This window comes from Varroa jacobsoni, unplaced genomic scaffold (assembly GCF_002532875.2).
Source record: "Varroa jacobsoni isolate VJ856 unplaced genomic scaffold, vjacob_1.0 scaffold_315, whole genome shotgun sequence".
NCBI classification, from domain to species: domain Eukaryota; kingdom Metazoa; phylum Arthropoda; class Arachnida; order Mesostigmata; family Varroidae; genus Varroa; species Varroa jacobsoni.
Genome location: NW_019213217.1, coordinates 120,064 through 147,037, shown reverse-complemented (window position 1 = coordinate 147,037; position 26,974 = coordinate 120,064). Strand labels below are relative to the sequence as shown.

The window sequence follows — 26,974 nt, the reverse complement described above, 5'->3', positions numbered from 1 at the left end:
CGAACTCTTGTCACAGTGTTGTCTGTTCGCTAGTGCTCGTAGTGGGCTATATAGAGTCGCCGCCGACGGGTGTCCATGGTGGATGTCTACGGGTCTACTGTGCTGTCGAGTGATTTGACCCTGTTGGGGGCGGCGGCGGCGGCGGCGCTAGTGGCAGTAACGGGGGAGCTTATTCGTCCACATACCTCCAGCCGGTCAGTCACTCAGTGTCGTGGAAGTGCAGCAGGAGTTGAGAAACGTTATTCCTAGCAGTTGCGTCCAAGTCTCGCCTCGTTTTGGGTTTCCCGCCCGCGGCCCCTGCTTCGGGCGTGCTCGCTCTCTCTCTCTCGGTCTCACCCGCACCCTTTCGCTGCTGTTGCTACTAAAAATGTACTCCAACAACGACAGCAGCAGCAATAGCAATAATAACACCTGCTGATCGCGATTAACTAAATGGTGGATCACGAAGACGCTTCATCAGAGTGATCGCCAGCGCAGCTGTTGCCGGTGCTGCTTCTGGCGCCGCTACTCACCGCTGCTGGTGAAGCAGACAGCGATCCCGTCCCGGGCGATCATATTCCTTTTGATGCCCAACACCCGCCGGTTGGCGACGAGCTACTGTGGGTCGACGACGAGGGCTTTTAAGAAACCGACGATCGCCATAAATTCATCGGTCACAACGGCTAGTGACCACTAGCGTCACTGCGAAAACAATTATCATAATAACATTAGTATTATTAGTAGATCGACAGTTTGGAGCAGTTGCTGTGATATAGCGGACAGACTAGCTATTCCGTACAGTCAATTTAGCGGTTCTGCTTGGCTGTCCGTGTAGTGGTTTGGCTTCAAGGTGGCCAAGATCGAAACCCATAGAAACCAGAGAGGAGCCACGATGTTAATTCCTATGTGTGATCGATGAATATAAAATCAGCACAAATTATAGCGGTCAGCTTTTGCGAAACGATTTTACATCCCCGAAAGTGTCACGATGTAGGAGCGTCTTGGTGGCTACTGACAAATACAAGAAGACCCGTTAACAGCAAACCAACGTATGTTTCTGCTAAATACAGGACTATCTTGTCCTATCCAATTGAAGCATTTTTCTGCCTTAGGCTCTGCATCTGACCACTATCGCCACATCTAAACGAGAGCCTGCGGTGTCGTCGTCGTCGCCGTAACAGCACTTGTCACTGTGTCACGTCGTGTACACACCGTAGCGCAGTGTGAGGTCAATGTCCTATGTCAATATATCTTACACTAATTACTAATACTCAGGAAACATATATACATATATATATATATATATATATATATACGTATACGTATACGTATATGTATATATATACACTCAAAGAAAAGACGATTAGCGCGCAGAGAGACGGAGCAAATTCAGGGAAAGTTCTCGGTCATTACGAAGGACAGCTACTCTGATCGAAAGGTCGTGTGGTGATCTGCGGATCGTTGTGCCCCATAGACCTGAGGTCTGAGTTGGAGGCTTCACTGAAGCCGGTCGTCGCGCCAGTGAAGTGGCGCCGATTCGCCAGAGTTTTGGCGGCGACGGCTGCGGCGGCGGTGGCGACGGCGACGGTGGCGGCGGCGGCGGCGGCGGCGGCGGCGGCGGCGGTGGTGGTGGTGGAGGTGGTGGTGGTGGGTTGACGCGCTTCGCCGCGGGGCATCCGGGGGCAAGCAAACGGCGGTCGCCAAGATTAGCGGACAAGCTGCGACGACGGCTGAGCCGGCTGAGGCCGGCGCGGCCGAACCCGGACCTGAGATCCGAGTCGGTGCCGCCTTTCAGGTACGTTCATCCACGCACACAAGTGAAATCTAACTACCATTTAACCTAAGTTTTTATTGATTTCCAAATCCGTCGTTGCTGAACTAAACTATTACTCACATATAATAGATGGGGCGCCCTTCTTGACTCGGCGCGCGAAACGACACTCAAGTAAAAGGAAAGCGTCGAGCCCTCGTGTCATTATCAGTAGGCCGGTTGAAATTGAAATAGAAACGGTTACAATTTTGTATTGAAATTGTTATGTTTAGAATTCTACAGCATTGTACTGGTTAATGTTCTTCCTAACTGCAACAACATGGCTTCATTTCTAAGTTACTTACGATGCAAGCTAAGTTGGCTAAAGTTACTTAACTAAAATTATTACTACTGTATTGAATACTTACGGAAATAGGTGTATCCACTTAGGTGAATTTGGGTAGTTGCTTCTCTGACAAGGTTCGCGGTTAGCCTTAGTGTCTCCCTCAATTATCGAAAAATGCCTTACGGTTATTGCCTAGCTTGGGTCAGTGCCTCTAGCACATACTAATGATAATATTAAGAACTTGACGGGGCAGTAATTATATTTCGATCAGCATGTGTAATCTCGCTAACGACTCGCAGTTAAAAAGTTAAAGGCAAAGTAAGAAATCAAAGACATTTACGGTGCACGTGTAATTATATGTTATATATATCTGGTTATACCGTCAAATCTCAAAAGAAGTAACAGACACTATAAATGAACAATGATTTATCATTAAGCGGTTTACTGATTTGCTATTTTGCGTCCATTATCATTAGACCAATTCCTGTGGGTTGAAAGCGAATACGACAATCAAGATTTCAGCAATAATTCAAATCGTATAACCCGGGAGTGGAGGTACATAAAGTTTTAAGTTAGAGTAGAGTTAATTTCATCGCGATCGTGCTGTCGCACATGTTCGTACATATAAATCTGTGTCTTAATCGATATGTCCATACCATCGTAGACATACGTAATCATTCCTTATTCTGCGCTACGGCGGCTTGTGATATTGTGACTAATCCAAATTGCTAAATCAGACAACATCAAGGCTCAATTGACGGTGGCGGGCGCTCAGCTCCTACTTGCTCGATGAGCGAATGAGTTTGAATCGAAAACTCCGGTAATAGACTTGGTAGTTCATAATGGCAGTGTTCGCATATGTGTATCTATACGTTTTTGCGTTGCGTTATTTGTACAGCTGCGGAACTAATTTTCGGATATGATTTCGTACGGTTAACATGTAGACATCTCGTCTAACCCGTCTAATCGTCTGAACTATACGTCCAATAGTTGACCTTGCTATATGCAACACGTGAACAAAGTGTTGGGTTTGTGCGTGTCGAATAGGAGTTTACGACATTTAGACGTTGTTCTCTACTCGACGGTCCCCTTCATTTATTTAGTTGGTAGCTAATTCTATACAGAAAATATTAACGATCCACAGGTGATAAGATAATCACTCACTCACGCCGCTTTGATCTTGTTCAGTTGCGCTCTGTCGATATTCTTTCCTATAAAGGAGACCAGTTTTGCATATGTGGAATGGGTATCGCTCTATCCATTTACAAAATAAATATCGATGGCAGGAAGTGCTCTGTATTTATAGTACGTTATACGACAATAACTGAAATGAGCTCCAGTTATCGTTGCTTTTGAAGCTCGTTGGGATTATAACATAGTAGTCACTCTCTGTTATGGATCATTACTCATTTATTATCTTTTTCTATAATTACCTAGCATTAGTTAAGTACTGTTAGAATCCTGTACGAGTTGGCTCTGTCAAGAAAGAGCACCCCGCTTCAAAAACCGTAATAGTTCTCTATTGATCATTTAGCCATATGTGACTATCTCGCACCTGTGATTACAAGCTACAAAGCAGTGCTGTTCAATATAATTACTACTAGTAATTGTATATGATTCCCTTTACGTTTGGACCTTGATTCGCAAATTTGCGCTAGATCGAAGATTAACTATTGACAATTTAATACATCTTAGACAGTAAGTAACTATTTTAATTGGGGAAGCTTCAAATAAGTTTGAAATGACGACGAACAACTTACGAAATTATCTTTAATGCTACGCTGACTATTACGAAATGTTACCATGAATAAAAACAATGCCGCAAAATGACAAGGTTCCATTTATCCGCTCTACAGTATTAGTAAAATTGGGTCAATCTGTCTGTATATCCGTCCGTCTACGTATTTGTCCGACCCAAATCGATGCCGTAAGGCAGTCGCATTGAGTTGATCTTTTCAAACTGCTAGAGCTTCATCCTAAAGTGAGGTGCGTGTGAGATGAAGCCGGCCGGATGAATACCTATTGAAGATTTGTAGGTTTCTTTTTCTCCCAAAGAATACATTAATCTTAATTTGGTCAAATCGACCCTTTGTTGCCGTTCGCTTGACAGTCGCTGATAATTTGCGAGAAGTTTATATAGAGTAGTTTGTTTTTCAAGTTCTATAAGATAGTCTCAAGGTTTTCTTTGGAGGGATGGGGGGGGGGGGGTAGAAATATTGTGTTATGTTTCCATGTTATAGATTTTTGAAAGTAGATAGATAAAGTATAATTGTAATCTGGGCAAGCTTACAATTTTCAGTGCTTTCTTCGGCAACCACTGAGAATTTGTCATGAAAAAGTTGTGCTGGGAGGTTGTTTATTTGTCCTTTTAGGCTCGATCAAGGCAGTTTCTTGTTTTTATGACATTCACCTGCAAAAAATTATTTCCGCTGAAGTTGTCAGATATTGATGAAATATGAACGACATACGAATCATGTTTTTTTTTATTAGACGAATGCCTTTTCCGAAGGATAGTTTCTTTCCCCCAAAGCCGACAAGTGATGCTGATTTTATTGGTTTGCGAAGTGGATGATAAAAGTTAAACCATTCCGGCATATAGGATCCGTATTTTTCTCTTGTACAAATACTTTTCATTTGAGGAATATGATTAACTGGGATGACTATACAGATTGAATGCCATTGGGTATTAAGCCTACAACAACGTTTCAACGGAAGAACAAAAATAGCAGTAGTAAAGTACGAAGTTTGTGTTAGGTGAGATCTCAGACTGACGCCGCGTGCAAGTAGGCTTCATATTTGCGGCTTTAAGGACGCAACAGCATGGATGCAGTGCGTTAATGAGTAATGAGGTTAACAAGACATTAATTTCAACAGTAGCTGATCACTGCTGAATCAGCCTAGTATAGAATAACTACACTACACAAGGCACGGATTTGAATAGATTAACGAAATGTGAATATTGTAACTGAATAGTTGCAACGGGATAACCGAGTTCATACAAGGGGTTCTAGGGGAACTCCAACCGAAAGCCTGTAAAAATTTTGGTCTGCGGTTAAGCAATGTGAGAACAGACTAATGAGGCGATTGTAGTATGGAAGCAGGACAGTTGAAATCTTCCGATGGGAGAACGCAATAATATGTGAAGCAAGATATAACCGCAACGAAAGAAATGGTGCCGACAGATTTACTGATTTGAGTTATTGCAACGAGGTAACAGAACCGCTGTTGTACAATTGATCTCAGGAACACTGCAACGAGGCGCTGTAGCTCTGTAACATAAGTATAGTTTGTTGGATTAAATGTAATGCAAATCGGATTTGCTCAGATTAAAACAAAGTAGTCACATGCCTGTAAAGGCAAAAAGAGTTAGTAGGGCAACAAAATAGCTTTTGATATGTAGCCTACCTAAGGTTTACGGTAAGCTAGGTGCAACATCAACGAATCAGATTAGTTAATTTCAGGGGCAAAAAAGGCACGTGACCAAACTTGTGAGTCTGTCTCGTCTATCTATTTGTCTACCGTGTATATAGATTAATCTATTTATGTACTACTAGGACCTTGTGCCTCTTTTCTTGTTCATCTGTGAGACCCAAATGGACCTGTTTCTCCCATAGAGACGCGTAATACTCGTTCGGTTAGTTTTCTAAATGGCTGGTAAACTTTGAATCATTGCGGCCCATCTAATACATACCTTCCGATCGCATAAAGGCTTTTCTCGTGGGAAGTTTCTTTTTCTCGAACGGTAGTTTAGTCAACCTTTTTTGGCGGCTTCCTCAACAACCATTGGGAATTTATGATATGGCCATATTGGAATAGAAAAGACCCTATTGGATTAAGAGAGGAACTTTCAATACGCCCCTTTCTTGTTATTCAGTGGTAAATGTGCAGAATGTCTGAAAATATTCTTGACATATAAATCGCTTGCTTTGACTGGATTGGTATTTTCCCGCAAGGTAATTATTTTGTCAAATATTGCTGATTTGCAAAATAGTTGATGAAATATCACCCATCTCGGTATGCGCCTTATATTCCTCGATTGGGTTAAATCGGAGTAGTAAAGCTAGATGAATGCAACAGACTATTGAAATTACAACAACGTTTCAAAGAGACCGTGGAATTGTACCGTCGGAGAAGAACTTCATATGGGCAAGTAGAGTAACATTGTTCCTGTTTTATATAAGCAATTTTAATTGTTTCTTCATTCTAAGAGGAAAATCAAATTATCTCAGAAAAGTAAGCAATTAGTTTTGAAACAGCGTAATAGGCTACCTGCACCAAAACAACGGGGTCATTAACCACGAGTAAGAAATTCATCTGATTAAAGGTACTTTAATCACGGTGAGTTGTAACCGAATAATATAACAGAGTTTCAGAAAAACGGCAACCAGACATTTGTAAAAGTATAGGTTTAGATTCGAGCGGTGATTTACGTTAAATATTAGGACAGGCTGATGATACACCTACAGGGTGGTAGCAGGATATTTAGTACTATCTAATGGGGTTTGAAATACGTGGAGAAGGAAAACGATCACGGGAAAAATGTTACTGATAGATTGACTAAATCAGGAAAATAGGTTTATTGTAACAGAATAGCTGCAATGAGATAACGGGATTGCTGTTACAGAATCTCAAGTGAAATACAACTGATTAACTGAAAAGGTTTGGAATTGAACTATAGTTTATATTTGGCAAGGTGTAGCATGAGTCAAATTTTTTTCTTGATGGCAGCGCCTCCCCGATTATGGGTCCCATTTTTTTTTTGATTCGATCCCGTTATTCACGTCTATGGAAAAATTGTAAAGTCTGATATGTACTACATTCACTGAGACTGTAAAAGTCTGACAGAATGGCAATCAAATATTTAGATGGAGATAGATGTAGGGGGTCGCTCCTCCTTAGTTCTCGATGAGGCAGATCTAAATGCAGTACATTTTGCTACATCTATATTTCGGTATGAAAACCTAATGTTACATCTAGTTTTCCCATGTGGGGGTAAAAGTTTCAAAAGGACTTCAGACGGTTTTTTAAACGAATCTCTGAGAAATATGCCAATTCGAAAAGCAAGACGAGCGATATGGCGAACATTTTGATTTAGAGGACATTTTTTCCGAAACACTTGGTTGGCGTCACTTCTTCATTTCACTTTCAGAACCATTCGAACATGATGAGTAAAGCTCTATGTATGTAAAATGAATATTTTGCCATGAAAAAATCAATAACTTCGTGTAGTAACTGCTTCATTTATGTGACGCTAGGATAAAAATTTCTCACATGAATATCTGCGTAGAAAAGGAAAAGGCATTTTTGATACCAATCAAAAGCTCTTGCTGGAGATAATTAAAATAAATTTATTATTATCGTTCTAATCGCAGTTTTCTGATTGAAAATTCCACTTGTAGGTGAAAACTAAACATGATTATTTATGTAAGAAGAATAATTTTTGCTATCAATAAATAGGAGTTGAGTAAATGTGCCACGACATTATATAACTAAAATGTGGCTTAAGAAAAGCCAAAAATCATATCGCTTCATTTATATAATGATAGAATGAAAATGCGGCTTTTTGAGCGAACTACTAATAAATGTAATTTGGAAAATCGAAGCAGGTGTCGTGAAATTGATTTTTATTAAAACCTCTTTTCGAATTCATTTTAGCGAAAATGAAAGAAATACCGAAACGAATCCACATATGCTTGGTACTGTTTGGACCCAGTCGGTAGTTCTCGGCAAATTGAGTGCAAACGCAATATATATATATCGATACTATAAGATGGGTTGTTTTTAGCTCAAGGGCAAAAACGCATTGTTGTATCTGATTCACCATGTAGTGCTAAAACAAAAATTCATTCCATTTGAACGTTTTTGAGCAAATTTCTATTTAGTTCAAGTATAAAGGTGGAACTGCCTCATATGGCGAATAATTTAGTGAGACAATGTTTTTAATATATTCCCGAAGAGATTTTTGAGAAAATACCGACATTTCGCTCGTAACACATTGCTTTTACGTAAAATACAGTCTTCTTGGCGCTAATTTCTCCAGCCAATCGAACTAAACTAAAATGCAATACCCGTTTTTTTTTTTTTGCTAGCATTTTGGGTTAAAAATCCTTCTGAAGAAACAGTATATTACGTAAGGTGGGCTGCTCGTAACATGAATTAACAAATCGACGAGATGAGCGAAAAAAATAACAATAATAATAATAGTAACCAATCGCTGACGAAAGAAGGCAATTGAATATGATTACTTTATCAGAACGCCCATAAAATATCAAGCAACAATCGAACAAGAATGGCAATAAAGCTCTAGCTCATCTTAAGCTAGATGTGAAGCAAACTTATTATTAAGGTAAGCATAATATCTGTAAATCATATTAGCTGAACCAACTACAGTACGGGCGTGACGCGTCGCGGAGCTCGCGGGTAAAAACTTGTGGCTGCGTGCATGTCCGCTGCTCGAAGCGCTCCGTAGAGCAGTCGCATTAAATGGATTCTATGCAAATCGCTAAAGTTTCATTTAGAGGAGAATTATGCGTTAGATGGAACCAATTAGATGCAGACAGCACTTCTTCGTCAGGGGGAAGTTTCTCTAACAGTTAATGCTTATTTAGGTCATTGTGACTCCCATTGGGACGATCTGTTTGATAGGTGTCGGGAATTTGTGAAGTGTCTATAGAAGAAAATGTTTTTTTTTTTGTTTCAATTGTTATTACAAAATTAGCACAACATTGGAGTTTGGAAAAAAATTCCAATTTTTCATTTGAGAGCAAAACAGGCCTGGAGCAAAGTCGCCGGCTCCTCTAATAGTGTCTAAAGTACAGCTGGCATACTTAGTTACGCCTATACGTATACTACATTTACTGATAAAAAAAATCCAGGACAAAGATATGATTAAAGGACATGCAGAAATGAAGACGCTACCGTCACGGTAGTGCTTATTTCAGTGTTTAGAGGGCTGAAAATGGCTGTGTGTGTCTTTTAACTATATGATTACAGTCGCCTGGTAATGTATTTTGTATAATGTTCCTCACAACAATTGTAAAAATGCTTTAAAGCGTGTGCAACAGTAATTGACGGCCGAGTTCTACTAGTTCCCCAACATCTATAAAACGGCCGTTGTTTCTAGCGCTGTAAGTTTTAGTGTATAGTTCGTCGTGTTTATAAGTACCTAATTCTGCAAAATCAATTCATTAGTGCTTCTCAAGACCAAAATGAGGCATCGAATTCTATGCACCTATAGTTACAGATGGTAATTCCGGGGTGATGACCGCGACAAGGGTTTCTGCTAGCATTGATTATGTGCTATTAAGCTAGAGCAAGCTTATAAAAGGAACTTCAGGTTAACATTTTTCATGTGAAATAAAACCGGTATTTTCTATTTTTCAGTCAAAAATGTTTCTTTTTAGAGCATTCTAAAGTTCTTTGCATGCTATTTATGCTATGCATATACGTTAAAAATTACCCTCAAAATTACCTTATATTTGCACTGTTTTCTTTCCCTGAGAGATCTCTGGAAACTAAATATCAATATATGCCGCTCCGATCGACTCCTCTTTGCGTCATCTATTACAAATTCGCTAAATCGAACACAAAACCGTTATACACTTTATTGCTCTTTTTTTTTTTTTCTCTAGAACGTGCTCCGGCGTCATCTTTCATCTGATAATATCCCCGCTGTCCAATTATTCAACGCATCCAAAAGTAATACCTTGTTATTATCATGGTTATGTAGAAACTAACAGTGCCAACTGCAAGGAATAGACCAAAGTCATACTAAAATACATATGAAGATATCTCCTAACATTATCATTAGTACAAAGTTATGATACGAAATTTACGGCCAGATCAACCATTGATTTGAAACTCTATAGTAACCTGAATTAGAAGTGTACATGTAACAACATATGTAATAGTTTTTTATAAGTGCGCTTATTGCTATTGCGAGCTGTTTTTTTTTTGTAGGAATATCGATTGGATCGAATGGTAATTTTGACTGATGTGTATCATAATATATAAACCCGTTTTGTAGTAAATAAGAAAAAGTAAAAGAGTAACTTTGTCTAACAGTAGTACTATGAGAATGAGAGGTGCTCTTCTATGGCTGGGCACAGACGTACTCGCATATATGATACAGGCCTATCGACATAATTATTCTAACGTGGCCAAAGTCACATTTGCTAAAGTCTCTTCGCACTCAACTACATTATATCCAATAGAATATAATTGTTGTTCAACATTTAGTCCGAAGCTGAGATTTGCACCCTTGCAGGGTGTTAAATATAATACTAGACTGTTATAAACAGACCGACGGACTTTTAAATTAAATACTCTTGAAATACGTGCCATCAGTGATGTTTCGCTGGTAAATACTTTGATCCTTTAAAAATCTTCTGGTGAAAATCGGTCGAGTCTATTTTTTTTTATATAATTTTTTATTGTGAATAAATGAGAAACATCTTCTAATTCCGAGAATCCATGCTTAGTGGTACATTTTTGTTTCTCGAAGGCCACAGTGGTGCAAAAATTTTAATATAATAAAATTTTTAATATATAATAAAATTATAAAATAGTAAAATTTAATAATTAATGAACGCATTAGGCAAGGAAGCCTTAAGCGAACGTTCCAAAAAAGACTATGGAGGTGTTAAAGGTTAATGAGATAGGAACCAGATGTCGAAGTCAGAGGGACAAGAATGCATTGCAGCAATTAAGAAAGCTTTTCACAAAGGCAGAGCTTCGAGTCTAAGGGCTTTGTAGGCCAAACCTGGCATTTCACATATAATGTGTTACAGAATCAAACTGAACCCAAGTACGGAAAGTACACAAACTGAGTTAAAAATGAATGAACTTAAATGACTCCGGGGCAGTTGATGAATTTCACGTGTAATTTGCCGAACTTTGATCTACAAAATCCTTTCTAGAGCATATGGTCACCGTACACGAAGCATGGTGCAACCGCTGGAGAGAAGTCAGGTCAGAGAATGGCGTCGTTTTCGAGAGAAATCGAACTCGAAAGCAGTATCGGGTAGGTTCGAACGTAAGGTGATAGTAATACTTGCAATGCGCACCAGGGGTATCTGCTATTGTAAGATGCTTGCCAAAAATGAAACAACGAATGCACCCCGCTATTCCGAGTTCTCCAAAAGACTCGTGGCCAGTTGGCACGGCAATTGAAGACAACGCTAAACGTCGCCGCCATGCCTCGATTGCTTCCTGGATTGGACAAAGAATGTTCAACCTTAGCTCATCTGTCTATTCTCTCGATTCGTGTGATTATGGGACTTTACGTGCCCTGAAAAGGCCAACTGGTGGACAAGAAAATATCGTTGATATATCGTTGTCGATTTATTCCGCGAAGCCAAAGACAACGAAACTATATATGGGAACGTAAATGACGTGAGTGTGGGTACTCAGAAGCGAGCAGAGCGCCAAGGCAAATGTGTAAAAAGTAAAGCCAAGTATTACCATTACATGTTGAAAAATCGTCATCCTAGCCTAACAAACTCAAAAGTTATTGAATTTTTCAAAGCTCACCCTGTGGCAGCCAAATATGATAGAGGTGAATGGTATTTAAGCCTATGCAAGTATCAGAGTTACCTTAGACTGAAACCACTGCCGAATAAAGAAATTGGTCTGTTTCTTCCGGTGCATTGGCCGCTTGACGGCGATAGCTTAGCTAATTAAATTTTGATAATACATAATATTGCAACATTTTGATAAGAACAACTCGTCGTCGTTTAATAAGCCAAGACTGAAAGGCGCTATTCTGCTGTAATGGACATAAGGGGTCAAATGGCCGTGGTAAGACGGTGGAAGCTCACACATTAATTTGCCAGGAAATTGTCGCTTCTGTAATTTCTTCTTCTGTAATTAAAGTGTTGATGACGTCTAAAAACATACCTTCATGTACCAACAAGAGAGCGTCTAGTCTACCAAACTGAAACACTCGCAATAGATATGGATTAACATTGTCTAAATAACACTGAAAGTTAAAAGTATAGGAGGGGGTCAGGTCATTTACGATGCTACTTAATTAATACTAGTAATAACACTATTAGAAACGATTATCTCTTCTCGTAGAAACAGACTGCTCGGGTTTGTAGAAACAGACATGCTCTTAACACAGATGGCCATTTTATGTCCGTCCTGACACTGAACAGGCACTATAAATGGGCTACGAATTGCTATCCATTGCTATTCATAGATGTTAATTCTACTTGAAAAACGAAGACACACTGTAGACATATATATATATATATATAAACTTAGTTAAAGCCGTAGACACTTCGCATGAGAGATACTCGAAAACATCACCAGAATTTACTTGACATATTTCAAGCTATACTGACGTTTAGTTCGTCACAAACACACATTAAACAAGGCAACGTTTTTTGGAAAAAAAACGGTCAAGAATTTTATAATATATGTTCGTGTAAGCTAATATGCTAAACTTCATGTTAGGGTTTTTTGGCATTTAGTTTATATCCGAGTGAACGTATTAGTTGAATCAAAAAGCGTTTATCCTGTGCTGAATTGGTTCTGTTTTCTCAGCTCAGATACAAAGACAGCGTTCTGAGTGACCCAATTAGGCTTTCGTAAGTAAAATTAAACTAAAGTAAAAAAAATAAAATCATCCGTATGCACAGATGAAGTTAAATGAAACAATAATTACGCCACACTCGAAAACTCTATTGTGATAACCGTCTTCAGCCGTCGATCTCAGTGATCTAGGCAGTCCTTGTTGGATACATCAAGAAGCTTATTAATAATATATCTCTCTGCCAAATGCACGCTGTTCGATGAAAATATGCACAATATATTTTTGACTAAAATATTAGTGATGTTATGTAAGGTAGCATTTATTGCTAGGATTTATGATCTGTACGTGCGTATGTTTCTTCTAAATGATCTCGACAAGAACAGATTTTTCCTTGAAATGATGGCTATTGATGATGAGGGCTAATGAAGCCTTCGCTTTGGACCAGATAAGACTGAGACTCGTGCCGATTCTCCCTAGTACAATTGTGAAGTATATCTGATCGGACCCCTAAACGCTTCTTACTCATTGATCGACACGTCTTTTTTTCTGTTTATCCTTATAATCCTTAATGTTCTTTTTTTCTTTGTATTTTATCCCAAATTGTTTCAGGCGCAGCTGCCGCTGTATCGGGGAGAGATGCCTCAGGATGGGCGAACGACTTTGCAACTGCAAGATGACGTAAGCTAAATTCGTCCTTGTTATATTCAGTACAAGCATAAACCGCACCTTTCATGGTCTTCTTTCCAATGACAGGATCTGAATAGTCAAACTACTTTCTGAGCAGTTCATCACAATTCATAGCCTACCAAGTTCTATTATTAACTTCTATTCTATATTAATTAATGGCTATGTTGTTTATCCCATGGCTATGTTGAAAACCCATTTCCAGAGGACTTTTTCATTTTATTTGCTCCACCGTGCTCCGATTGGAGAACATCGAATCCGATATTCCAAAAGAGAAAACGAGTGAACCTTGGAAGAATTATCAACAGTCGATTTATAGACAATAGAAACGTTTTATCAACTGGCTAATTGACTGAAATTTGCGGTAAGGTCCTATCATTGGGAAAAAAATGAAAAATTAGAGTAATATACTAGTCAATAAATTTTAATAAGCTCTATTCCTAATCTATAAGTGTATGGCCAGTAAAGCTATAGATGAGTAATCATTTAAAGGGGCTCGTATTCATTGGCTGGTTTAGTGGATTTTGCGCCCTCTAAGGCGTAGGATAAATACCGCAGAGGTATTTGAAACTTATATTTGCACAATGTAGACAAATGAGAAACGTTTTCACTGAGTCTAGGAGCTTCGAGTTTTACGTCCGGTATAGCTGTCAGGCATTCCGTCAGACAGGCGACTGGCTCCCAGAATGAAATGAATCGTATCTATGCCTGGATTTGATAAGATCAGTAGCTACCACAGAAACATGTTGTGGTCTAGATTCGAACCCGGGCATAAACAGACAAACATACAGAGAAACAGACCTGGTGCTAGAAGCCAGCCGTCCGTCTAACAGAATTCTTAACGGATATACCGAACGTAAAACTCGAAATAAGAGAGATTAGATAAGATTCATAGAACCTCAGGGATATGTCATGTGGGTCATAATAGAAAGAAATTAGTACAAGCCCGGGAGGCCTTGAATATGACGACAAATGTCCTTGAAGTGCTAGTACTGGATTGTGATATCGATGGCGAGAGAAAGGCCTTCTGAAGTGCGCACACGGTAATATGTAAGCAAGTGGGATTTTGGCAACAAAAAGGGTATTCCCGTATCGTTTTAATATTAGTAATAATAATTAACAATGAAAAAGGCATAGGAAACTTCCAGTGTTGCATCGCTTATCCCATTGATTAGAACATAGAATACGTACTGGATTTGACCACACTATCCTCAAACAGGATTGTTTAATGCATGCTATTCAATTCCGATGCGGGGCAATCCATGCCTTGCCTGGGTCACGAGCAAGACTTCTATGGTAAATCAATTGAAACCAGTCGCATACATGTTTATGTCTACAGAATTACGTTAGTACTGGACTCATTCACAAAGGTAATCAAATTTGAAATGGACGTTTATGTGTCAGAACTAATACAGACATCCCGCAGCTGTCAATCGAGCGCGTTAACTTTGCGTCTTACGATAAACTCATAATCTTATTACTGCGTACTACAAAGTACGTTTGAATTAACCTACCTTTGACAGCAGGATAAACTCTGACTTTTTACCTTATGTTTATTTTACATGTTGTAGATTTAAGAGTTAAAGCTAGCAATTGTTTCTATACGAAGTTATTATCTACCTTGCAGGCCGCCATTACTATTGGCTACTTCCGAATCAACGCATGCGTAGTGACGCAATTCCATGATTTTTTTTGTTGTTATTATTATTACACTTCTCTTTTCGTACTACTGACTTTACACTTTTGTACCTATTTTATGTCCTCAGAGTGTGGTGGTGGCTGAAGAGCTCCGTTGGGCTCCGGGGGTGCCGGACTGCGACCTACTTATGTACCTGCGGGCCGCAAGATCGATGGCGGCGTTCGCCGGAATGTGCGATGGAGGTAGCGCCGAGGATGGATGCGTCGCCGCATCAAGGTTTGTGCATCACTGTTTTTGTCGTCGAGAGAAAGTTCGCACAATTATGTAAACATGGTACAACTGATCCGTCGCTATAGACATTTGATTAGGAAATAGATTGTGGAAAACCCAAATCAGCATTTTTGAAAAAAAAAATAGCTTCCCAACGAACGATAACAGTACAGAACGTAGCAAAGTCTGATTTCTAACCTAACGATCATTGTTACAGAGATGACACAACGATCAATGCTTTGAACCATCTACATGACAGCGAGTATGATACGGGAAAAGCGCTACAGGTAAGTAGACGCAAATACAGAAAATTGAATTTACCAACGCAGCGTTGACGTAATCACGGTGGTTATTGAGAACTAATTATTGAGTATTAACTGAATATCCTGTAATTTTTTTAAAGAGGGAACTTACCAGAGTATGCGCTAACTTTATTGTCGTCGACTCTATTGAAGGCTCTTGTGAAGAACCCTCGCGGCAGTGTGGGTGGTGCAACCGCAAGCAAACTCAGTGACGAAGACCAGAAGAAGTTCGTCCGTGGATTGAGGACCTACGGAAAGAACTTCTTTCGGATACGTAAAGGCAAGATTAAGAAACACTTCTCAAATTGTCATAGTTATTTTATAGTAACTGCTACATCTAACAAGTATTTGTAGATTGTTGGATTGGAACTTACGCGATCATGCCTGCTCTAATTGTTAGTCCAATGTGTCATCGTTGTGATATAGTCCTTTAGGTTATTAGAACAAGCGAAGCCTTATGTGTCCTATGTAATAGTAATACACAGCTGAATATTAGCACTAGGAAATGGCTATTACGTTAGATATTAGTTGATTTGTCGTACGTCAACTAATGTTATCCTTGATGTTGAAATCCTTGATCCTTGATGTTATCCTAATGATGAAAGTTTTACTGTCAGACCCACGATACCACAATGAAATAATCCAAACAAACTGTATTATTGTGGTTTAATAAAGTGATAGCGTTGTGGTGCAGAATACGCGGGAATGCCAACTCTGTTGTGCTCAAGTCAGCGTAATTAAGCATAACACTACTTAAATATAGCCATCTTCCCCTACGTTCTTTGCCTTATATTCAGAGCTGCTTCCGCACAAAGAGACGGCAGAGCTGGTGGAATATTACTACCTTTGGAAGAAAACTCCAGCAGCCCTAGGATGTCGACCCCATCGAAGGCATCGGCGGCCGACTGCCCGAAGACCAGCCAAGGTACACGCTCCCGTGTATATGAGCTAACTACCATGTGTATATACGGATTACATTATTTGGGCTACTACGACAAATCCGTTTTTATCTTGTGTATAAATACGATCGCAATACAAGTAGTAACCTCAGAAACGAGCAAGTTTTCGATCCGGTGGCCGAGTGATTGCAGAGCAAACCCAGACATATAGGTTGGCAGATAAAAGACCGTATCGATCCTCGAATATGGCATGAACTTCGAACTGCGGATTGTACGTTTTTGTGCATTTCTATACTTGTGCTGTTACTATTGTGTCGGATGGTTTGCGTAATGCTAATTGGGATGTATGTTTCCGAACGTTTTAGGCATCCGGTGAAAAGGGCGGCAGTAAAAGTGGTCGAGGCAGCCAAAGTGGAGCTGGAGGAGAAGGCCGAGGTGCAATTGGGGGAATTGGCGATGAAGGGGCCAACGGCGAAAGTGGTCCTGATTCAGCAGGCGCTACTTCCCAATCATCAACCCACTTCGAGGCCGTGTTGTCTACTGCACCACAGGTAGTCATCGATACAGTCTGCTGTGTAAGACTAATGACCGCGAATGCTAGCTCAGAACAACTTATTATAGTTGTTATTATTATTAACAGACAACGTTGACCACCTTTATCTTCTCGAAAAGGAAGAATCGGTCCCAGAATTAGCTGACGCTAATTGTGCCTCATAGATGGAACTTTATATGAAAAACGTTATGTCTGACCAGCCATCAGCCATCTGGTGTTCCATAGAGCCCATGGTTAGATCCGATTCTATACGCAGCCTTCACATGAGATTTCAACAACCAAACATTACGCATTAAAGTCCGGTGTGGTAAAGACTTAGAAAAAAGTCGAGTGCATTTCCTCTTGGTGTTCGCTAAATCGCAAATGCGCTGGTCTAAAAGCTCTCGTTGATAGCACCCTATACTATTTAGATCAGTACGTAGTAGACCCAACTGTCCACAGAGATACCTAAGAAGCTGACACCTAAGTATTTCCTATTTGGAAGTATAATGTAGTTCACGCACAAAAACGTATCGTAACATAATAATAACAAAATAAAATAGTTTTGTGTATACATACTTCAATATATACATGTTATTCTCGAAGACGGTTAATCTGTTAGAGTCAGACAAGGTTATGTATTGGGTTAACAAAAGATGCATTTATTTCTTTCTTGATTTATTTTTAGTATCGAGACCAATATAACCCCTGTTTTTTTTCTGCATGATATTTTAATAAGTGCATACCTGTCGTGAATATCGGTCGGTGAATCGTCGGTGAAATATTACATTAAGCACAGTAACTGCTATGGAAATTTCAGTGTTCTGTATGTTTAATTGCGACGCCACGCGATTGGTTCGTAGACTGGCACACACTTCTGCCGCCATCTGGATCCGGGGTGGGATTGCCACTTCAAGCTGGTCAAGGTGGGCCTCTATCACTCTTTTGTTATGACTGCTCAGTGAAGCGAAGTAGTGAAAGCGCTGTCTTCATATCGAGACCCGTATCGGTCACTCTGAGTGATGCCGGAAGGTACGTTTGCATTTACTGAACAAATCACTATACTGTAATCGTTTGTCCAGTAAAACGTTAGTGGGCGATCCTGTTTCGGAGATATATAGTCAAACTTATATTGTGAATCTAGGGAACCCCAGTAGTCGTATTAGATTAAATTGAATTAATTTTTGCCTAAAATTAGAAAGGTCTGACTAGCTCTTTGTTGTAGAACTAAGCCTTTCTTTAGAGAATGTATGTAATTCGATTACCAGCGTCAAGCTCTAGCAGGTGTAGAAATCTGTAAAATGTTTTTGTTTTTGGCTATGTGTACTGACACAAATGTTAGTATCTGCAGATGGACGGTTCGGGCTCGACGTCCACCGACGCTTCCTCCCGCGAACCCCCAACGAAATGGACAGCGCGAAGGTAGCATGGGCTCTATGAGCAGCAACAATAGTACCAATAATACCAACAGCACGCCATCATCGAACAACACTAGCACAATGACAACAACGACACCATCAACCACGAATAATAGTGGAGGCCCTAAAGAACACGCGACCGCGCAGGACAAAAGTCAAGATCAAGTAAGTTAACCTAAAAAGTATCGTTACTCTTGTACTTCCCCTTTAGCACGTCTGACGATCATTGTGAACAACTGATAGAAAAAAAATATTTGTGCATGATAGTTACAATTTAAGTAATAAGATCTATATTAATACCTGACATAATACCAGCTTTAGAATTTACTTACGCTGACAATGGAAAACAACTTCCATAACCCATTGTTTACGATAAAATAGCTGTCGCTTCGCCGATAGGGCCTGATAATTGAGATGTGATATTGCGCTGTATTTTAGGACGGTGGTACGCCGTCGGCGGAGGCCGATGGCAGCGTTGGAGATGGCGAGACCCAACTGTCAGATAGACAGCACAGTAGCACTAAGGCTGAAAAAGAAACGATTGCAGATGCTGCTGGGCCCCCAGTCAATAACGACGTAAGTTTTCCGCAGTCATCAAGAGATACGGTAGTTTGCAAAATGCGAGCAAATACTGGGAGAAAAAAACAAGCCTTCGAGCACAGTTTACGATTTAGCCATAGTCAGTGTTCCAGTTCATTGACTTCAATGTCAATTTTGTCTATGCTTAACTGTCTTTTGCCGTCTTTTTCTGATTAAGCTAAATAACGATGTATGGGCAAAAATAAACAAGTTCAATTCGGTTCATCTTCTGCTACATATTATTGGTTACATTCACTTGACTTCAGTCAGAGCATTGCTAACAGATTTAACCGGTTCTATCCACCTCTTCAGGTTGAAATGCAGGACATTCGAGAAACGGGAGCTCCCAGTGGCGGGTCGCAACCAGATGATGTCCAGACGATGTCTCCGTCCACAGGCGGAGAGGATCGTCGATCCGTAGCAGATCAGGCAACCTGCTCGACGGAAACAGCAAACAATGTTCCAGTCGCATTGAAACGCGAACCTGGCTTGGAGTTTGCTGTCCCGGAGAGCAATATCTCTGCTACGCCTATTGCCGGAGGCCCGAATGGAATGGCCGAAGGCGCTGATCGCGCAGACGGGAAGGACGATAAGATGGCTCCACAACTTGTAGCTGCTAAAGCTGAGACGACAACAGGTAGTCCGCAAGCCACGGCTACCTCTGTACCTGCACCTCTTGTCGGCAAACTCGATGGCCAAATAAAGATCAATGAGAATCTCAAGGTAGGTATTTCGTAGGATGTTCCTATCAAGCCTCCTTTGGTTCCTGCTTTGATTGCTGAGGAATGGTATGTGATGTATGCACTTTCTAAGAAGACAAAGCGGATGCTGTAACAGACCGTATGGTTCGTCTGACATGCCCTGTTTACTTGTTAATGATACTTTCAGATTGGCTCGGATGTGGAGACGGGCACTGTCCCTGGGGTGGCCGGGGGTGTGAAAAAAGAAGAAGCAGCTCTGCCGCCGCCCCTTGAGTCAGGCGGACCTTTAGGACCGCTTGGTCTCAAAACGGAACCACTTGGTCCTCTCGGATCCCTTCCCCCAGTTGGATTTGTGCCGCCACCTCTTGGACATTCTATTCCTCTCGTCTCCGGCGAATTGCCGCTTGAGCCGAAACGAGAACCGTTAGACGCCGTTCCGGCTCCGTCTAGCGCTTTCGGTGCACCTCCGCGAGCTTCACCTAGCAAGACACTTCCCACCCCCCGGGTGTCGCCGCGGCCATTGGACGAGCAAGCTCCGAATGTTTTTGTAAAACAAGAATCGCAAGCTCGAAGGTAAATTTCTTTCTAGTAATAGCCTCGCACGTTTATGATTACTTTACTTCAGTCGGGAACGTAACTCGTCGTTGATAGATCTCATTCGTATCTCTGATGGGCTGTACCAATGGTATAGAGGAACACAATATCTCGAATACTAGGATTATAATTTAATAGTCCATTTAGTAATGCAGAATCCATTGGTATGCTATTATTACAGGACACCTGATACGCCACGTGGCACACCGCCTGTTGCAGCTCCTCTTGCCGGTCCTGCGAAGATCTCTCCATTGTCCATTGCAGCGCTCACGGCGCCGCCGCGAATGGCACCGTCGCCATCGGCGCAGTGTGAATCTCCACGGCCAAAACGAGAAACGACACCGGGCGTCTCTCCGCGAAGCTCGCCGAAGGTGCCGCCAGGTTTTGCGCCGCCATGGGGCTTTTCACCGTTTCTAACACCGCCCACGCCCCCCGGTCAACAACATCAACGGCACCTTGGTGCTCCCACGCCTGGATTCCACCCATTCTTTGGGGCTTTTCCAGGTCCCGGACCTGGTGGTCACCCGTCAGCGCTCTTTGGTGGACTAGGGGCTGTCGGCGGCGGCGGCGGCGGCCCCGCTGCAATAGCAGGTGCACTGGGAAGTCTTGCTGGGGTCGCTGGTCCAGCTATGCGAGGAGTTGACCACATTTCCGAGGAGACAGAGGGCAGTGGTAATGAGGAGCGAGGACGTGGCGGACCAAGCCCTGAGCCAAAACTTGAGGATTCCGAGTGCCATCGCAGTCAATCTGCTATTTTCCTTCGCCACTGGAATCGAGGCGAATATAATTCATGCGCTCGAACCGATCTCACGTTCAAGCCTGTGCCGGAATCAAGATTAGCGCGTCGCAGAGAAGAACGTGCTAGAAAGGCACACGAACGTGAAGAGGCCGCTAACAGAGCTCAGCAACGACAGGCGGAACAAGCCGCAGCAGCAGCGGCCAGTTTGTCCCAGGCGAGTCGTGGAGGGCCATCCCCTGGCGCTTTCCCCGCTGCTGGACGCCAGGGCCGTACAGGACAGAGCGGCCCACTTGGTCCTTCCGGAGCATCAAGTAATTTGTACGGAGCGCCCGATACACCAGCTTTGCGCCAACTCTCAGGTAAGGAAGCACGTAGTGAATACAAGATGACTGATGTCGTGACCATAACTCCACCGATGGCTTTTACGGAAAGTATGCGGATATTGTATTCTGGAGCTCATTCTCTAAATGTAGACTTCTTAAATTCCAAATGGGTTGAACAATAATTATATGCCATGTGTGACTCACGCTTTTAACATATTTGGGTCTTCTTCAGTAATGTTTTAATATTGTTTGTTGCTTCGGTTGCAGAGTATGCTCGTCCACATGCTGGCCTGCCAGGTATGATGTTTGGACCTCCCGGGGCTTCGGCCGGTGCACAACATCCAGGCTTACGACCTCCGTGCATACCGGGAATGCCACCTGGCCTTCCAGGTTCAGGCTTGCCCGGTGTACCCGGACTAGGACCTGGCGCTGCGTTGGCAGATCCTCAAATGCTGCATTATCAACTCATGTCGATGTACGCAGCTCAGGCAGCGCGTGACCTGGAAATCAAAGAGGTAACAAAAGTAATGAACAAAATGCTTCTTTGATATCTATCTCGATACGAAATCTTTCAAAGGCGACGACGCGGGTAAGCGTGCATTAAGTTGTAAAATGATTATTCTATAATAGTCCATTAATCTTAACCACTAAATGCTCCATAAGATGAAGTAAAACTTCATGCTAAGCCCATCGCATTTTATGTCCTCTATGACTGTTGTACAAACGATAACTTAGCAGCAGTTAGCCAATCAGCAGCGAGCTTTAAAGGAACAACAACACCAACAACAACAGCAACAGCAGCAGCAGCAGCAACAACAACAACAGCAGCAACAACAACAACAACGCGAGAGGGAACAGCGCGAGCAACGGGAGGTTAGTTGAGATGAAAAGATGAATCATCGCAGTATTGTGTAATGTTAAATATTGCAGGTGCCTCTAAGGCTGTTACAGATTTGTAGCTAAAAAAAAACATAGGAACACATCAGCTTCTTCGGGCAAGATATCTATCATTCGTATTATTCGAACATATTAGGAATTTTAGTCAATTGCTTCAAAGGAATTTAGCGCCAGAAAAGCTCTATATTTTCATGTGTTCAAGGTTGCGATAGATTACTTTAATTTTGATGGTACATCTTCTCCGTCTGGTCTATCCGACTGAGATCTGACGTTCACCTGCCGTAAGGCCGTCGTTTTGTTTATGCTATTTCTCAGTCCATGTTTATTTGTCTGCCTGTATATCTGCCTGATATATCATCATCGTTGTTAATCTCTGTTCGTTTGCAGCGGGAGCACCGAGAACGCGCCGAACGTGAGGCGAACGAGCGGGCCGCCGCCGCCGCCGCCGCTGTGGCGCAAGCACATGCCCAAGCGCAGGCGCAGGCGGTTGCCGCTGCTCAGGCACAGGCCGCGGCGGCCGCCCAAAATTCACCACTCTTCGATCCATGGGCTGTCAGTCAGTTGGCGGAACGGCGATTCGGCGCTGCAGGTGCTCCACCTCCGTTTGGGCTGTTTCCACCCCCACCACCATCAGCAGCAGCAGCAGCAGCAGCAGCAGCACCGGCGGGGGCAGGTGTTCCACAGTCGTCGGGTCTGCCAGGCGCGTCATCTGGGGGTGGTACGCCAGGCGACGGACCCAGTGGGAGCGCTCGTCCGGCTGCGCACGGAGGTTCGGCTTTAGATTTGGCGGCGTCTGGCGTCGATCCACTGGCGGCGATGCGACTTCAAGCCAGCGTGAGTGTGGGTGCAGCCAACGCTGAACTCCATACGCACGCACACGCTCACACCCACCTGCACCTGCACGATAGCGCAGGGGGAGCGGTCGCCGCGGGTCAAGCACAACAAATGCCCCCTGGGGGCCCGGGAACCGCTGGTCCTCACGCGCAACACTCAGCCGCTGCGGCGCACGCTTTGCTCCGACAACACAACGCCTACGGCGAGCAACTAGCACAGGTGAGTGAACCATGAATGAGCTCGAGCAATGAGTGGGCACTGTTATCATGCGCGTTTACGTGCATGTAAGATGACCGAAATACACGCGGAACGAAGTGCAACTACACAGCTGACGGTCAGTTGTTGTTTTCTGCATATCTTAATGAAAATGCTTGATGGTTCTAATACTCAAATAGATTTGGAGTTTCGTTGATCTTCACCATTTTCGAAACTTCCCATCACAGTAGCAACCAGCTCATGTCTTATGGAAAGAAAGCAGGCAAACTAGGAAGAGGCCTGGAGCACGTTTGCCGATGGGATTTTGTTCACTACAACAATAACAATGTAATTATTGTCTTTGATCTTCTGGGCAGCTCGCCGCACAACAGCAACAAGAACAACTACAGAGGCAATTGTTTATGGATCGGCTACAGGCGATATCACAGAATCCGCACATGCTTGCGCAGGCTCAGGCCCAACACGAAGAGTTGTTGCGTCAACAGGCGCAAGCGGTAGCTGCCCAACAGCAGGCTCAGCAACGTCGGCCGTAACCGGGCCAGCATTAGGCGACACCAGTCTTATAAATACATAGGTAAACATAATGGATTGGCCGTTACCTGCGTTGATTTCGGTTCAGTTAGTCTATGCCTTGTATATAATTAACTCATCACACTGTCTTTTTGTATGATGTTATCCTCCTATCACGGTATCTCGTATTTTCGGGTCTCCACAAAAATAGACCATGGCTGCGCTTAACAAAACCCCATTCGCATACCTTTAATGTCTGCATTTGTTGCACCTAAAGCTACATATACAGTTTTATTCAATCGGGACTGTCAGCTGGCCCATTACGGTGCGCTGATAAACCTTAAGACGCGACGTGACTTGACCCATTCCTGTGGCAAACGGGGGATAGATAAAGCACGACAGATTTAATATACATTCAACATGTACTCGCCTTAGCTCCGGGGACGGGCCGCTTTGCAGTGGGAAAGGAGGAGCGTGATCGACTGAGGGCGTTAGTATCGTCGCGTGTGTGTGCTTGTATAAATTGCCTGAGGTTCCATTAGCTGACACAACCAGAATCACTCCTAGCATTCGAACAACATGTCATTGACGAAACGTACGATCGAGCTTCACCCCAGCAGATTGTCATGTAACGAACAACGCCGATTAGGTAGCAGCACATAGCTACAGGCGGGATGATACCTCGATGTACCCCCCCACCACCACACCACAGACACACACACACACATATATATATGGACTTATTTAAATACTGTTGTCAATTTTGTATGCTGAGTGCTGTTAGTGTTTAGTCGTCTAAATATTTATTTTGTTTTATTTTTTATTTGTGGTTTGCATATTACAACTAGACCTTTCATCTCAGATCTAGCTACTCAAGCACGTCAAAGAAGTGCGTAAACAGTGTTCTCGTTCGTCTACACTTTTTTGGGCATCGCGCCAACGGTGATAAGGGCAGCAGTCGCATGAACAGAGAGCATTGGTAAACGACAGGCAGAACGCACAGAAAACGTGATGGTCTTGCCTGCTGTCAAGAAGCATGCTAGCTGGAACGGCTTGCCGGCGAGGGATTACCATGCACGGAAGCAACGATACGCCAGACCTGACCGTGTGCGAAGTTAGTGGGTTACAAATTCCCCGGCTCCTTGCTAGTGAACCGCAGTCGACGAGTAACTTCAGAAAGGAACAGATTAGCGCTATCGATCGATTGAATAGTAGTTTTTATTTTTACGAGGATCCTTTTTATTATTCAAGTTTTTTTGTTGTGTAGAACATTGAAGATCTGCGTACGCATCTTCGGCATTTTGCTCTTGAGCGTTGACTCAGTTTAAGACAAACGACGTTTTTATATTGTAAGCTTGAGACGATCTCAGCAGTAGAGCTGTTTTGGACTGAACTGAGATCGATACCCGAGTTGGTCTTATCCATTTCGAGTTCTGTTTTTGAACACAGAACGACACTAGCATCTCTGGTCCTCTCGCCTTGCTCGACTGGCCCAATTATTGTTCTTGTCATTAAGTACCGCCGTGTCGCCTTGTCCCTGCTGACCCCTAGACGGTCCTTAGGCTGTGCGAACTGGATGCCTGCAACGCTAACTCTACGGAATGTTGAACAGCTAGCTACATTGGAATATTAGCAGTTTCAATGTGTGTGCCATCGCTGATTGGTGGTCCTCGATCCGCTGTTCTTTATCACGTAACGTTAACTGATATAAACTATAAAATGCGTTATCAAGAAGCCACCAAATCGATTGCTGCCATAGACGACGATGCTAATTATACATCTTTATAAAACGCTTACTATTACCGATGCTAAAAACGTGTATTGCGGTGAACAAAATGCCCCAGTTTGATCAGCTGGTATATATAAATATTGTGTACTTAAAATGTATTATATATATACATATATATATATACGTATATATACACATATATATATACATACATATACATATAAGTAACGATAACAGTGCTGATGAAGAGCGTTAAGCTGAAGAAAGAAACGTTAAAAAAAGAAAGACCATTATTGACATGATTATAATATCTCGATAGTAATACTGCTAATTATGTTGGATGGTAGTGACATATTATACTGATATACTATACCGTGAAATATATAAAGGCTGTAACTATAAACGAGCTTTGGAGAAGAGTTGATGCTGAAGTGATCTGAATCTGCTATGCACGTCGTATTGCCGTTGAAACACAATTCCGCAAATGAAGAATGGTACTGGTAGAGTACGTCTCCCGGGGTCCGGTAGGGGTAATAGCTTGTTTTAGCCAAAATCCAGCTTGGTAATGCTGATTAAATAATCGACATACGTACGAATGTTCTTCATGCTATGCATTCCGTTTGGACAGAACGAACTTACGCTCCTCTACGTGCACAAACGCATCAAGCAAGAGACTCTCGTCAATACAAAGCAACCTGTGCGGGCATTCTAACAGAATACGCTTATCAGTCGTAGTGTATCGTATCCTGTACGTCGTATTCAGATAGTAGTGAATAAATGGGGCTGGTCACTGAGTTTCACTGTTTCTTACTACTCCCTTTCAAAGTGGTCCACTGCTGCATACATCCTATTGCCTGAACGAAGTCCACACTGCGGTTCGCGGTCGAACACACGCTGTGTTCCATAGATCTCCTGTTTTGTCACCGTGTAGTATTTATCTGTCGTTTTTAGTGCTCGGGTTATCCACTCGTCAGCGACCGTTGGTGGTACGAAGTTTCCTAGGACAAATGTCGGCCTAGAATCTGAGCGATAGTTTCGAGGGAAGGTGAACATGATTTCAAGTTATCATTTTATCTACTCGTGAATCGAGTGAAACACAAGCAAATTTATACACGCTTAAATTGGCCAGTAACTTAATGCGCAGCGGAGCATTATTTGACGCTTCATCGTACCTCTTCCCTGCCCATTGGACGGCGACTATTGTTACTGCAGTAGATGACGATGAGCCGTTGACAAGAGAACCTTCGCCCATGGCGCTATCGAAGGACTATGTAGTAGATCGGCTGAACTGATATCAGGACCCTATTAGCTGGTAGATAAGAAAAAACTAAGCGAACTAGCGGAATGTTACTCAATACGAAGACATAGGAAGCAACTTGCGTGTGTCTGTGTGTGTGCGCGTGCGTGCGTGCGTCTGCGTGTGTGTGTGTGTGTGTGTGTGTGTGTGTGTGTGTGTGTGTGTGTGTGTGTGTGTGCGGGCGTGTGCGTGTGTGTGT

At 42.4% G+C, this 26,974-nt stretch overlaps 1 protein-coding gene across 1 annotated transcript; it reads left to right on the top strand.

Annotated features, from left to right (window-relative positions):
* Positions 1-1,614: 1,614 nt before the first annotated feature.
* Positions 1,615-26,272, top strand: LOC111259279 (uncharacterized). Its single transcript, XM_022831175.2, has 18 exons — positions 1,615-1,774; positions 13,222-13,290; positions 15,063-15,211; positions 15,423-15,492; positions 15,661-15,787; positions 16,305-16,432; positions 16,772-16,957; positions 17,759-17,970; positions 18,281-18,521; positions 18,795-18,932; positions 19,248-19,658; positions 19,824-20,209; positions 20,412-21,328; positions 21,560-21,807; positions 22,028-22,165; positions 22,577-23,242; positions 23,596-23,813; positions 24,598-26,272. The coding sequence occupies exons 2-17, from the start codon at positions 13,249-13,251 to the stop codon at positions 23,770-23,772; spliced, it is 4,236 nt and encodes a 1,411-aa protein (XP_022686910.1). The 5' UTR covers positions 1,615-1,774; positions 13,222-13,248; the 3' UTR covers positions 23,773-23,813; positions 24,598-26,272.
* The last annotated feature ends 702 nt before the right edge of the window (positions 26,273-26,974 follow it).

What these genes read in the sequence shown, in the direction of transcription:
- LOC111259279 (XM_022831175.2), top strand. Translation starts at nt 13,249, where the DNA reads ATGCCTCAGGATGGGCGAACGACTTTGCAACTGCAAGATGAC. An exon ending in CTGCCCGAAGACCAGCCAAG is followed by an intron (nt 16,433 to 16,771) that starts GTACACGCTCCC and finishes CGAACGTTTTAG; the next exon opens with GCATCCGGTGAAAAGGGCGG. An exon ending in GTGACCTGGAAATCAAAGAG is followed by an intron (nt 21,808 to 22,027) that starts GTAACAAAAGTA and finishes ACGATAACTTAG; the next exon opens with CAGCAGTTAGCCAATCAGCA.